The following is a 15387-nucleotide window of genomic DNA, read 5'->3' on the forward strand; positions in this document are numbered from 1 at the left end:
TGTGTGTGTGTTTTCAGTCCAATGTTTACTGGCCCGACATCCACTCCATCAACTTGACACTGTTCAACATCAGCCGTGACGACAACAACTTCCAGCTGACGTGCATCGCTGAAAACGTGGTGGGCATGACCAACTCGTCCATCCAGCTCAACGTGCAGTGTGAGTTGAGGCTTTTCCTGGTTTTTTGCTTTGTGTCAACATGAGGAGCACATTCTTTGGGTTGATCAAATGTCAACTATTATACTGGCTCAGCTCTACAAATACAGTGACAACATTGCCGCTGTTACATTCAGTCTTTGATACACCAAAAATGTGAATGGGTCAATACGAACCACTCCGTGTTTAAACATAAAAATGTTCAGACATTTTAAAGACAGTTAAAAACGTATTTACGTTCAAACGTATTTGCAAATACGTTCAAAGTTATTTGTCAGTCCAAAATGTTTAATCCACATTGGCACTCTATACCACGTGGAAGCAGGTATCCTAGATGGACAAGACAAAATGAGATTTTTATTTTTATTTTTTAATTTAGATAATTTCGTGGACTCACTACAAAAAATGGGGCTCCAGCAAAAATTTGGCCAAGCATCGCAAAATACGGTGGACGTCGAATCATGACAGAACACCCAAGAGTCACAAGACTTTAATTTGAAATGTTGGATACAAGCAGCCATTTTGGATCGAATCAGCCATTTTGGCTCACGTCCAAGGCTGTGGTGAAGTCCTACTAGGGAATTTGCCCAAATAATTCCCAAAGAGAAGCAGGTATGGTGAAGCTTTTTGACTAATGCCATCTAACGGTGGCGGGACACAGCATCCAAGTTGGATGATCGTTTTGAGGATTGCCATGAAGCTTTCATTTTGTTCTGATACTTCCGAGGCTGTTAGACACGCTGCTGAGCTGGAATCAGAGCAGCTTAGGTTAAATATAGCTGGAGTAATGTGAGTCCCAATGGAGTGTGTCATTATAGCAACTAATGAATGCACAGCGCAACCGCCGTGTGCTCGTAGTGACGCCTCATCTTCCCGCTTATTGTGAAAATAATGTTGACAGGCTTATAGTCAATCAGTGTGACTGTGAATCCACTCACAACAAGTGTTTGGCTTGGGTCGAACATGGCTGACCGGGGTTTACACCCCATTTATTGACTTACTTTCTTAACTGTGCATTGTGGTATTGTGTCTTTTCGACCGGAGGCCTGAATAGTTCCGTACTTCAACGCGTGCCCCATATAGGTTGATGACAGCCTGCCAATGTGATTTCCATTGGTGTGGAAAGAGATGTTTATTACCCCTGAGGGGAGACTTTTTGCTTTTAAAATGACAAATATGCATGCATGCACATTCACCCATGAGCCCAAATCCATGTCCGATGCTGCTCAATAACAATATGTAACATTTAATGTGATCCAAAGACCACATTAACTCTCAGCTGATCAATACGTTGTTTGTTGTGGGTGTCTTAACTCAATGGTGAGGCTTAAAAAGTGACATGTATTGATTTTAAAGTATGTCCACTAGTGAAATCAGCTATTTTCGCTTCATTTTAAGTTACGTAAAGCCATTTTGAAAATAGAGTGGAAAGAAGGTGCTAAACCGTGTGGATGTTTTAATACATGAGCATAGGTTAAACAAATACATAATGAAGAGTCTAGAAGAAATAATAATAATTAGGGCAGCAACAAACTAATATTTAATTTTTTTTCTTCAATTATTCGAATGACCCACGATTCGACTGTTAATTGGTCTAAGTTTACCAAGAGAATGCGATTTACAGTCTGGAGAGACTGATGTTTTTTTTTCTTCTTCATGATACTTTTTTTGACTGGTGTGACTTACACTCTGAAAAATACTGTCGTAAATTCAATAATTCTGGAATGGGAGATTTTTTATTGTCATTTTTTTATGTCCTTTTTTGAGTACAATGATGAATTGTCTAAAAAAACTAACACTTGTTATTTTATGAAGATGGAATTATTTTCAATTTAACAAAATTAAAAAAAACACGTTTTAATTCTAATAAAATTTCATATTTAATTTGATCAAACAAAAAAGATTTTTTTTCAAATTATTTGTAGTAGAGTAAATAAAATACGTGAAATTAAGCGAAAGCTAATCTCATTTTTGAAACACTGCTGCATGCACGTTTATGTTTATGTCAAGGGAAGGCAGTCAAGGCAGTTGTACTTACATAGCGCATATCATACACAAGGCAACTCAATGAAGACGTTCAAAGGCAAAGGCATTTACACTTCTGCGGGCAGCTAATTCAATTTGAATGCAGCATAACAGCTAAACACAGCTTCACCATGTTTGCTTTGAACCAAGGGCTCCACTAATTGACCATCAGAGCCCTGCTGGGTTTATATTCAATTAGAATTTCTTTCATGTAGTCAAGACCCAAACCGTTCAGTGATTTACAGAGCAATGGCAGAATTGTAAAATCTATTTGACAGCTGTTGGTTCTTTTTACGAACGGGGGTTCACATGGACAGCTGAAAATGGGAATAAACGCCAGTGGGTGTGTAAATGGCTGCATGTTTCCCAAACCGGCGTTGCCTCATTATAATCCCATCCAGTGAAAAGCCTACAGGCCTATTTGGCTGGCATTCGCTCCTCGCCGCAAAATGGCTGCTTTGATGACACGCAAATATGGAGAATCAGTTCAAGCAACAGCCCAAACGAACTGCAGCAGGTGCATTTGGGATGAAATGAGGTGTTGCGCGCTTTGCAAAGCAAGTGTAACTGATGGATCTGATTAACAAGGATGACGCCTGCAGCTTGCACGCGCGCAAGCAAAAAGAAGAAATCAAACGAGTAACCGGCTGCCGTGAAACCATGCGGTTGCCATGGAGATGTTCCCCTGGCATCCTCGCCGTTCATACTCTATACGCCTCGCCACTTACATAAATCTACCCGGTGGAAATGGCCGCCAGTTGGTTCGAGATACGCTCGTGTGTTTTGGGGACCGGGACGGGTCTCCTCTGCCTGAATAACCGATCCTCAAGGGGGCGTCCTCCCCCTCCCCGGATGTGCGATAGTGTCGTCTCCAGACGTTTCTTATTCTTCTGCTCCCATGTTGACACTCTCTGCCAGTGCCACAGATTAACTAATGTATTAATTTTTCACCACATGCTCCGCTGGTAATTACATTTCCTCAGCGGGGCGAGCCCATTGTCTGTGGAAATGTCAGAAACTAGCTCCAACCTGCACTGCGATTAGGGAACGGCGTGATTGACGGCACGAATTTCAGGCCGTCACGTCGGCGCTCAAAAGGTTGACTTTTTAGACCGAGCGTATTGCAACAATAATGGAGGGTTTTTTTTGTTGTGTGACACTTACAAATAACGGCGATACGGGAGAATTGTTCTCCCCTTCAGTTCTCCTGCCAAGATAACTTTCTATTGTATTTCATTTTCAATGACGAAATTACAATTTTTTTTAAATTAATAATATTTCAGTTTTCAGGCCCTGTTAATGTGATTGCGTAGGCATAGGGAATAGGTTGTTTACATTTTTAATGACATGAGTCATTATTATAATGAGTCATGCAATTTGAAAATGAGCACATTTTCTGTCAGATTAATTGAATCTTTGATTTGTAATTTCATTCCGATGGATGAAAATTTGTAATACAGTACTGGTGTAAAGTGCATTTCATTTTGTTAGCCTTTCAAATACGTCATTTAATTTTAACTGCCTGGAAAGTGGACCCAGCATCAACAGGGTACACACATTTCTTCTTGTAATGAATCATTTTGTGTATATGTACTCTGTGGGAGAGTGATAACAAGTGCTGAAGAGGGTGCGTAAAACAGTCCTGGGAACTGTATGGCTGGACCACCACATTTGCAGAGGTTCCGATTGAAACGTGGCCGTCAGATAACACACCGGGACAAGTAGTGACTCGCGACAGCCAGTCAGAGAGACACATTGTTATCAACTTGTTACGGGGTGACAGAATGACTCATATTGTGTGGAATGATGCAGCTATGACAGCTCCACTGAGGGAAAAATGGATCGGGCCCGTCGACAAGATAATTCGTAACGTACCCATGAGTTGCTGCCTCATTGGGGAAATGGCCTTATTGCTTAAGTTTTACTTTTGTCGAGCGGCCGTTATTGAAGTCATTTTGCCAAATGACAACTTTGAAATAGAAATTAGAGACCAAAAAAAAAAAAAAAAAATCCTTCCCTTTTGTCTGCCTTTGACGAGCCATCAGCACACAATTGCAGGCGGCGACCATGCGCACCAACAGACAATTGGGGTTTTCAGTCTTCATTTTAGGTATCAATCAATTCTTACATTTAACCAGAGCCATGCTTGGTAATGCTGCATGAGCACCACAGAACATAATCAACCCTTTTTGTAGTAGTCCTGCCTGGAAAGTTAAAAAAAAATTCAGCCCTGACACCAGGTTCAACAAGAAATTCAGGATTTTTTTTCAATATATATTGGCACGTGAGAAAATGTGTGTGTGTGGGGGTGACTACAACAACACCCCCACCCCAAAAAAAGATTCTGTGAGTAGGCAAATCCACATCTTCAAATTACTAGTCATTTTAAAGATCTTAATCTTAAAGATGATTTGTGTTCTTCGATGGTACAAGTCTTGTTATGCCGAGGCTTCTCGGGAGAACTAATAAAGTCACAGACTGTTGTATCACCCTTACCACCCAACACTCTCCCTTGCCGCATGTTGACCCCAAAAGGCCTTCCTTATTATTAATGACAAGGCACACATGCGCTGTATAATAATAGCCAAGTCTGAATGACAAGTTGTGTGCCGTGACGTGCTTGTAGAAAGCAGCGCCATGTCAGCATAGCATTAATGTGTGTGTGTGTGTGTGTAAGACAAGTGGGTGTTTTTTTTTTTTTTTTGTGGACGATGACTTGCCAGGTAAGGCTGTCTGCCAAATAGTGATGTGAAAATATTAATTAATGTGTCTATTTAAGTATGTATTCATTTATTGATTTTTTTTCGGGGGTTAAGAATGATGGCTCGCTCGTTAAGGCCGTGTGCCAGATAGCTCGATGATGTACCTGCTCTTAAGTCAAATCAGCCGGGGAGTTGTTGATGAAACATTTTCTTATACAGTATAACACTGTTATGATGTTAAGATGTTGTCCACATGTATCTATCCCATCTAGTTAGCTAGGCTAGCTAGCTAGCTAGCGTCTGAGATTATAAAGGCTAGGGTTCCAACTTCGCTATAAAATTAGATGATAATGTGGTTTTGGAAGGGAAATATTATTTTTCCAAATTTTCCCTTCAAAAATGATGACTTTGTTCTCATAACATTCTACATTTTTCTTAAAAATAGACATACTTATAAATATCTATTTCTTGACTTTCAACCATCTTGACAAATAATATTTCGAGGTTGTGAACGGTTTGTGCAGCGGTGAAAGAATAGGTTGTTGAGCATGCGAGAGGGGTGAGATGAAGTCAAGCACATTCCTATGCCTGTCCGCAGTTCCCCCGGTCATCCTTCGCCTGGCCGAGCCCGAGCAACGCCACGATACTTGCATTGAGTTCACGGTGCGAGGGTACCCGCACCCAAAGCTGCGCTGGTTCCACAAAAATAAAGAGATCCTGCACAACCAGTACATCCGCACCGAGATGGACTTCTACCAGGACTACCTGGAAGGCTGCCTGACCTTCCAGAACCCCACACACATCAACAACGGCAACTACACCCTGGAGGCCAGCAACTCGCTTGGGACGGTGAACAAGACGGTGTACGGACACTTCCTCATGGCGCCCGGCATTGATGACGAAGGTGGGTAAAGATTCTGCTTCTGCAGTTGTTCTACCTTGTCACATAAGGCCCATCGAAATTCCATCCCTCTATTTTCTACACCACATACTTTCGGGCAGTGTTTTTCAAACACTGTGCCACGGCTCACCAGTGTGCCGCGAGATATTCTCAGGTGTGCCGTGGGAAATTATCCAATATGTATGACTGTGCAGTCACTCGCCTGGCTGAGTAATCGTGGAGTACTCGTCCATACTGGTAGGTAGCAGCGTCAGCTTGCCTTGTACTTCGAGACTAGCGAAGTTTCTGGCGTGACGAAAGCTATCTTTGATTTGGATTTACTTTAACCGGATATGCAACAGCACCGACTCTTTGCGCTTGGTATGTGGTGAAAAGCTCTCCAACAGCACTAAGCTCCATCTCCAAACAAAACACCCTTCACTTCGTAACAAAAATGTGGAGTATTTTGTTTGCCTGCGTGAAGACAGAGAAACAAGAAACGTGCATGGAAAAAACCGCAAAGGTAAACAAGAGAGCCTTGAAAGCAAGTTCCCATGTCGCTGAACATGTGGCTGAATCAAAAAAGTCCCAGTGGCAGAGCAATTAATACTTCCCGCCCGCAAAGCCATTGTACATGAGATGTTCGGACCCGAAGCGGCTAAAGAAATAGCCTGACTGCTGTAAAAACTAAAAACACAAAGACCGAGAGCTGTGGAGGAAGACGTTCGTGTGTCTTTCATCGATTGCTGCCAGGATATCAGATCTGTGTTCATCCAAACCAGTTATCACACTAAGTGAGAATAAATATGAAAGATTATAAAATATTTGATTGATATTGAGGTGCGCCTTATACTCTGAAGCGCCTTATAGTGCGGAAAATACGGTACATTAACTATCAGAAGAATGTACAGTCTATTCTCAGTTGAACCTTTTCTGCTCTACGTGGAAAAAGGTCTGCCCTGTCCAAAATGATTCCTGTTCTTATATTATCTGAGCCACGCCCACACAATGTGTCAACTCCACAGTCTTCACTGGATTCACCTCGTCAGCGTGCTAAAGAGTGAAGGGCATAGGGATGCAACGGCCGAGCTCGGGTCACCAATCTAATTGTGTGTGCCGTCGAGGCCTAAGACGATTTTGTAAACATGCAGGGCAAGAAAATGTCGAGTGTTGACGAGAATGTGGACATTTTTCAGTGAAAACTTGGGATTGAGCATCCAAAACATTTTCATTGAATCTATCTTAAGTTTATCGACATCAGAGACAATTTAGTGCTCATTGAACTTAACGCATTTTTTTGGGGATTTTTTTTTTTGCAAACATCAACGGAAGAAACATAACTTACGGTCTGCTTTAAATGAACTTAACATATATTGTTCGAAAAATAAAATGCAATTTTGTCTTTAGTGAATGGCAACTCACCGACTTTTTAGTTTATTTTTATTTTTCGTGACCAAGGTTCCATGACGACACTTTACAAAAAGGTGAAACGAAGACTTAAAATCACCGTGCATTTTTTAGATACGTCTGTAAACATCGCAGACAATTTAAAAATTTTCAGTAAACCTAACGTACATCTTTTATTAAACAGTTGAAAAGATATTTTCTTACCAACTGCACATGTAGACAAGATACCTCTGCCCAAGGATGGAACCCTGACCTGACCCCACAACCGCCACAATCTAAAATTCAAATCACCTGTAGAGAAAATTCCTTGTAGCTCTTTAGGGGCTGGGGCTCTTTTTGTTTTATTAAAAGCGTGCCCTCACAAGGTTATTGCTTCAGGAGACGCTCCCTACCGCCTGCTGACCTTCAGCAGGGTTCACGCACAGTTCACTTCAGGTTACATTGTTATGGAGAAGGAGGGAGGAGTGGGGGTTGGGGTCGCAAACACCCACAAAGACTGGCAAATTTCTCCCATGGTCAATATTCCAAGGTTAATATCCTCTTGTTGCACACAGCGTGACTCTGTTTGTTTTCTTCTTTGCAGACGTGGTGGAGCTGGGTAAGTATTTGGATTTTTAACAATTAAAATCTGCTTAGATTAGCCGTTTTTTTTTTTGTTTGTTTGTTTTTGGTTTTTTTGTGTGTGTGTAGTCATAGTGCATTTGGTTTACCTGTTAGTGTTGCTTTGGCGGACATACATGCGCGCACACACGCACACGGACTCAAATAGTTACCATGGAGAAATTTGGTCACTTTGTGTTGCTGTGAGTGTTCATCGAAGCAACGGTTGTTTGTTAATGTGTTCTTTGTGTCTGTTCAAGGACTTAGCAGTCGTGCAGGGTGTCGTGTTTGTGTTTGTGAACCCATTTCCAAAGAATCAATTTGGGTGACTTGTGTCCGATTTCATAATGGAGAACTGTGAACTTTGCCCTAGTGATATTCGACTATCAAAAGTAACACATGAAAATTACCACATACTGTACGTATGTGATATATATGCACTTTTGGAACCATTAAAATGGCCTTGTTGATGTTTTTGCTAAACCTTTGAACTTGTACATTCTATCCATTGAAAATTTAGGCTTAAATGTTGAAGACGTCCACAGTAAACCTAAAAAAGTAAGTTTTTGTAAACATCAATAATCATGGATTAGGATTCGGTTAGGATAGTGTAGCTTTTATATATTATCCAAAATGAAATATTTAAAGCATGGTATTTATGCATTTAAAATAGCATTGTTGTCATACATCGGAAGGAGGTGATCCTATGTGCCCCCTAAGTAGCACTGCTGGAAAATTGTGGAACCCCTCCAATATTCAAGTTTCCCATCCCTGTTTTATGGGATGCCTGCTTCCGCCTGGAGCTCATTTGGGCCAATTCTCTGGTCGGAGTTTGTCAAGGTACAAACCCTGGAATTCTTCCAAATTGGCTGCTTTCAAACCCATATATCCAATATTCCAGGCTGGGGTTCTTAAAAGTTTTTTCCTGCATCTTGTCATGATAGACACGTCGACCTAATTTTGTATGGCTCGGTCACACCGGTGTTGGTGGCTTGATTTCGTTTTTCACGGCGCGCCGCTGAGCAAATGGACACATTTTCACGAGGATACACACACTATTTTTGGGCATGTTTAAAAAAAAAATCACTTCAATATTCGTGATGATGATAATAGGCAAACATTGTTATAAATGTGCCGCGCATGGTGCGTGGAGTTGCCTGCTGTGTCTGCTGACAGCTTAAACAAAGTGGGCCGCTCTGATCTCTCACCTTGATGGTGGTGCGCCTCCATCTTCACGCCAGGCCGTTCGTCCTCATCAGAGGCATGCGGCGGATGAGGCATTTCGTTTACAATGACCCTTCTTCAGTTACTTTCAGTTCAACGACAACTCATGAAAACATTTGATTGCGAGGGTAGATTTTCATTTTTTGGTACGCAGCCTGTCCAATGAGTGTCATTTGCGTTCTGTTTTTAATCACTGAGCGACAAAACAAAGTTTTTCTTGTCTGGAGTCATACTGTGTTGTCTTTGTTATGAATTGAGGATTGTTGCGCCCCTTAAAATATGTTTTACATACAAATGTTTTTCCTATACCACAACTTTAGTTCCATGGCATTCATCCCCCGCCGCTGTAAAATAAGGCTTCTGTTTTGAAACCATTCCAGTCAAGTTGTGCGAGGCGAGAGGCAGAAATGACAGGCCGCTGAAGAAGATGAGGAAGACATTAATGCAGTGGTGATGCAGCGTCTTCCAGCTATTGGCAGCCAATGTAGCGTGCCAGCATTCATTTAAGCACAAATGAGGGTGTGATGTGCTGGCTGCCCGCCCTCCAGTTTACCCCCCTCGTATCGCCTCACTTCATTCCACCTGTGTCACGGCATCACACACTGCTGCTGTTTGACCTCTTCCTGTCGCTTTGGGACGACACCACAGAGGCACGACTGAGATAAATTAGAAAATAAGCCACTTGTCAAAAGTGAGTCGTCGGTGTCATATGCACTAATCAATTTGATTGCTCCTCTCGACAGGTGGCCATAGTAACCAACACCTAAAACTACAACTACTACAAAGTATATGACTATCACGACTACTATCAGAACTTACTCTATCACAATCTTCATTAATTCTGTTACTACTACAACTATAGCGACGACTGCTATTACTATCATTTCTACTACTATTTTTACGGTACTACTGTTATGAGTATAGGTACACTTACAATAGGTACACTTACTAATGCTACTTTTTATACATTTACTATTACTAACACTGTGTCTATTATTACTGTAGCTACGACTTCTACAATACCGTACTATTATGACTGCAGCTACTGCACAATCAGCGCTACTACGGCTACGACTACGACCACTACTTTCTATCACTCTGACTACTAATGTTCCCGATGCTTCTATTACAACTCCAGTCCTATTGCTACTAAAGTACAAGTACTAATATTACTGTTACAACTGTGTTTACTATTCATCCTGATTACTCTCACCACTACTTTTTGATAACGTGCTGCCGCTTACAGCTTGGCTGCATAAGCAAATGCACAGGGAATCAAGTCACGTGATGTCTGGAGACTATCGTACGGGTGTGCGAATGGTCCGTGGACGCAGCAATCATATGACTGATGGATAAATAAACAAATGGCATGATTATGTGGTTGAATGCCTTCCGATAGGCCCCTTGTCATGAAGCCATCGGCCCCTTAGAGCGGGCTTCTTCGTTAACTTTTGCAGTGGCAAAGTGACTGACAGAAAGTTCAACAAGTGGCAGAATAATATGAAACTATTACAACTTTTAAGACATAATCATTATTGCCACGGCGCTGCACAGAATCACCTGTGGGTTGGTAAACTTATGCCAGGAATTTAAAGTGTTTGACAGGAAAAATCAACACATTGGAAATTTCTTATTGTCTTTTTTAACCCTTTCAGGGTCAAGGGTTACTACAGTGGACAGCTTATCATGTTATCAGGTTACAGGGTGAATGAAAGGGTGAAATATCCTGCCAATGAGTACCGTAGGCCCCTGGGCTTCGGCTCAGGTAAGCGTGTTGGTAAAGTTGGGTGTGCTACTACCACCGTGGTGATCACTACAATGACTGTTACTTATACACTTTAATTTTATTTAGTTATTTCTTTGAAAGAAGAGAGATGATGGGAGGAGAGAAAAGAAATATAGTATTAGTGACAAAAGTGCAGATGTTTTTGTAAAAAGCATGCGGTGTGTCCCATAGCTGTTGTCCAACAGTTGGTTCAAAAAAAAAAAAAAAAAAGAGAAAAAAGAAAGCACATATTTTGCAGTGCTTCTTTCTGCGTGTCCATGGTTTTTTTTTGTTCATGTATGTGTGGTCTTCCTCCTTTAGCTCCCTGCATGCTGGCATCTAATCTCACTGCAAACTGCATTTTAACTTCCCCTCCTTTTGTTTGTATTTTGCAGTGCCTTCTGCGCCCACAGACTCGGATTCGGGCCGCCCGGACGAGGACACGTTTGGGGTGAGTTTTGTCGTTTTTCAGAGAAGAAAACAATGTCTTGATTCAGTTTTCTCATTCCAACGCAATTTTGTAAAGCGCATTTACATGCCACATGACTTTTTTTGTGTTTGTGGCGGGGGTGACATTACACTTACACTGCCACTCAGTTTTGATACGTATTGGATTTATTTGTTAACGGCAGCCTTGTGTCCTTCCTGAGTCCAATCCACTTTGAATATTATCAGCAATTTTCACTCAACAAGACAGTAAAAGCATGAATGGAGTAACGTTTTTAAAAATACAAAAAACTCATTCCTGATTAATAGATGAATTAATACATTGCAAAAACAGAAATAATAAAGGAATGTTTTGTCCAAATACTGTATTTGTTCATAAATATATTTTTTTCGATCCAAATGAACACATTGACATTGTTGTTTATTTTCTTTGCAGTTTAGTTGCTACCTGACTATTTTGAACATCAATTCAACATACTGTAATGCCAACAATCAACAATCATTACATGCGTGTGTCCCCTTTTGGTGCAGGTCTCTATCGCGGTGGGCCTGGCGGGCTTTGCCTGCGTCCTCCTTCTCGTCCTTTTCGTGCTCATCAACAAATACGGACGACGCTCCAAATTTGGCATGAAAGGTTAGTTATGCATAATTGGGATTAGTTTGTTTCAAAGCGGCACTCCCGTCTCATGCAAATGAGCCACTGCTCACCCACTTCACACCGTGAGGTGTGCCAAAGTGAGCATTCTTACGACCACTCTGAAGGGATGGAGCTACAATGTTGAGCCCCCTTAAAACAGTTGAAGATTACATTGTATGTACCTTGGTGGAGTCAGTGTGTTAACACCAAGACACCTCACACTGATTTGGGTGGTTTGAGCATGCAATAACCACACACAAATAGTCTCTACATACATGTCGACAACTTCACCAGATATTCGAGTAACACTCAAGCTAGCGCCGTTACATAAGGCTAATTTGTGTGTCCAACAACATTGCAACTTTGTCAAGATAGTGTTAAAAATTGCCTGCTCTTCTCCTGGCCTTGCTGCCAGATTAGGGCTAGATTAGCTATTTCAATTAGCATTTTCCATCATAATCTGTTGTTAAGGGATACCGAGCTACAGGGTGAACTATCATAGAAAGTTATGCTACTATCAAAGATAACTAATCTGGTGATCTTCTGCTAACAGCAGTGTAAAAATAAGTGAATTAGCTACTTCAAAAGTGCAGGTCAAGCTAGCTGGATAGCTACTAAAATAACTAGCACACTAAGTGACGGCATTGCTGACTCAATAGCATATGCTAAAACCGATAACTTGCTTATCACTAACTATTAATCCTTACCGATACTTTTTCACAGTCTGTTTTAGCGACATGCAATGTAACCTCAGAGCAAAATGGTTTCTTACTTTCAGTACACATAAATGCGGTGTAAACTAGCATTAGCCACACGCTACCTGTAATGAGCTACTTTGTGGGATTAGTTCATTACTTACCTCGCTAAGAAACTCTGGGGCTGTAATTATTTAGGAGGTGGCAAATTATCCCGTTGGCCCAGGGCTGGCTCCAATCAAGGATGAGTCCTGGCAGCTAATGAGGCGTCACGGCAGACAAGCTTGTATGCTAAGGCGTCCGTTGCGTGCTACTTGGGTCTACACCAAATGAATTACAACGCAAAGGAAGAGTTATGAAGAATGCTAAAGCATGTCTTAATCGCTCCGTGACAATAGTTTGTTTCCTGTTTGGCTCTTCCAGTGAATAGCAACAGCCGCTTCTTAAAAGGCTGTCGAACTAGTTTGTAAACTAGTATGCAAAGCTATGTCATCATAATGCGTCGGAGCTGGTGAGCTACAGCAGCTGGTTTGCGAACGAGAATAAAGAGAGCAATATGGCATTTTAATAGGCTCCGGCTTCCATGCTCGTCGGAGTCGCATTCAAGGTAAACATAACCAAGTAAAGGTGAGGTCTGACATCTTCCTGTAGTTTGCCTGTGACATGCTCAAAACCCTCTCCTGTTTGGATGTAACTGAAGATACTTCATAAAGCCCCCTGCACAACACAACTGAACTGTTGCACATGGTGCGGGGTTCTGCAACTGCTTTTTATGAGTAGCCGACTATTGGCAAGTCATCTTGCCACGATCAGATGGACTGCCTCAGATCAGATTGAGCTTGTTGTATCACATGATCTTTCAGTTTTTGAAAAAAAATTACATTTTGAGGCAAGAAGCAGGATTCAGCCGGCCGTGACCAAACCGCACCAAAATATTTTCCCCAAACCTGTAGCTAATACACAAAGCATGGAGAGTCACTGTTACAGAAATGTACGGGTGCTGTCAATGGATAAGGTGATCGTTGTCAATGGCCTCTCAAATATTCACGCTCTTGACTATTGTTTTCCCATTTCCTCTCTTTGCATTATGATACCTTAGCTACAGCTGCTAAGCCAATCCACCTCTTCTAATGACAGCTCAAGAAAATACATAAATACAGCACATTATCATAAGTCTGTTTGCTGATAAGAATATGCGGGTTCCAGTTTTTCCGTAGCAGCGTGTCAGTAAATGTATGGTTGTGAGAGGTTGACTGTAAGTGGTACACAATTGTTCATTTCGGTCATGTTTCTTAGTCGCATTACCCAATGTGTGGTGGCTTTAAAATAGCAGATGGGGTGGGAATGGACGCCTGTAGGGACTTTTCACTGTTCTCCAAAAGACCTGAAGTGGGTGCATGTGTGCATGCGTATGTGTCTTTGGAGCATGGCTCTTTATGGGCACATATTTTCTCTTAATGTAGGCATGAAAAGATCTCATTATGTGCCGGTGGCTCAGATCGATAAGTCTTAGCAGGACTTTAGCTTTTAAAGAGAGGTTTGTCAGTGTGAAGTGGACATGTGGCAGACTCAGCGTGTTAGTAATAAGGATGACATTATCTTCCTCTTTGTACTTTCTGCTGAGAACAATCGAGCTGCTGTACTCATGTCGATAAAAGTAAAAGTAACCTATTAAATGACAAAATTAAATCACTTTTTTTGTTTCATCATGAAATATTAAAACCCCATCAAAACCCTGCTAGAGAGAGAGAGAGAGAGAGAGCTTGTGTTTGCTCTGTACAATCATTACTCATCATTTTTATTTGTTTTATTTTGTTGTTGTTGTTGTTTCAATCATGTTCCTTTAATGGGATGAAGCCATCTTTGGACACAATAAGAAGCTTTGCTCAGATGCAATGACACGCACTAACACGCACACATAAATTGATACCCACAAACCTACGTCGTCGCACTTACACGGACGGTAGCCCGCGGCAGGCGGCTAACCTCTGTGATCCAGACGTGTGTGTCAGGACGGCTTACCTTCCTCTTCCCTACATTACCTGATCCAGGCCCTGGGATGATCAGCACACACATTCACACACGCATTTATTGCATCACTGCCTCTCTTGGCCCTCGCTGGCCTACGTGAGCTCTGCTGCCGGGCAATGAGACCTGAACTGACATACCTATAGATCATGTGACTATACTTGTGACCAAGTTTAACAATACAGCTCATCAAATACTTTATCCTTAATAACCGTGTTGAAGCTTATCCCAGTTGAATTTAAAATGAGACAAGAGTCAATCGTAATCATAGACGAACTAGCAATCACACTCACATTTATGGACAATTAAGAGCAAGGATTGGCAACTGGTGGTGCCGCCTGCGACCAAACTCTGTGGTCCCAAACAACAAAACCAACTATTTCTTAAAACAATGGCAATAGACATTCAATATATGGATACCATGAAAAACAGGGAAATAGGGAAAAAACATCCCAGAATAAAATGAAGAAAATCCTCAAATATATCAAATCTCATCCATCCATCCAGTATCTGAACTGCTTATCCTCACAAGAGTCACGGCGTACACCTTGAACTGCTTGCCAGACAAATTCACACAATAATATTTTGAGTGAGTCGATTTTTTGTGGAAAAAAAGGCACAAAATGACTTCTCGCACTGAATGTTGGTTTCTTGTTCAAAGGTTTTGTGCTGTTCTTGAGTCGTGTTTTTTATGCAAGAGAGCCCTTTGCACTGGAAAAAAAAAGTACAGTATGTGCTTGTGTTTTGTTGTTTGCTTCATAACCTTTTTTTGGTGGGTTAGGATCGTTGATATTTTATACATGAATTGGGAGAACATGATT

At 41.4% G+C, this 15387-nt stretch overlaps 1 protein-coding gene across 2 annotated transcripts in view; it reads left to right on the forward strand.

Annotated features, from left to right (window-relative positions):
• ntrk3b (neurotrophic tyrosine kinase, receptor, type 3b) overlaps positions 1–15387 on the forward strand; it is a 161211-nt gene that overhangs the window by 82821 nt on the left and 63003 nt on the right. The window contains exons 7-11 of one of the 2 annotated variants that reach the window (XM_086107540.1): positions 18–159; positions 5482–5787; positions 7754–7768; positions 11155–11210; positions 11738–11840. In XM_086107540.1, coding sequence (XP_085963666.1) covers positions 18–159; positions 5482–5787; positions 7754–7768; positions 11155–11210; positions 11738–11840 — 622 coding nt within the window. The remainder of the gene's footprint in view (positions 1–17; positions 160–5481; positions 5788–7753; positions 7769–11154; positions 11211–11737; positions 11841–15387) is intronic. The other variant, XM_086107541.1, reaches the window with a different exon arrangement.

The sequence above is a fragment of the Hippocampus guttulatus genome, chromosome 3, assembly GCF_054856545.1.
Source record: "Hippocampus guttulatus isolate MCC_2025c chromosome 3, RoL_Hgut_1.0, whole genome shotgun sequence".
In the NCBI taxonomy this organism is placed as follows: Eukaryota; Metazoa; Chordata; class Actinopteri; order Syngnathiformes; family Syngnathidae; genus Hippocampus; species Hippocampus guttulatus.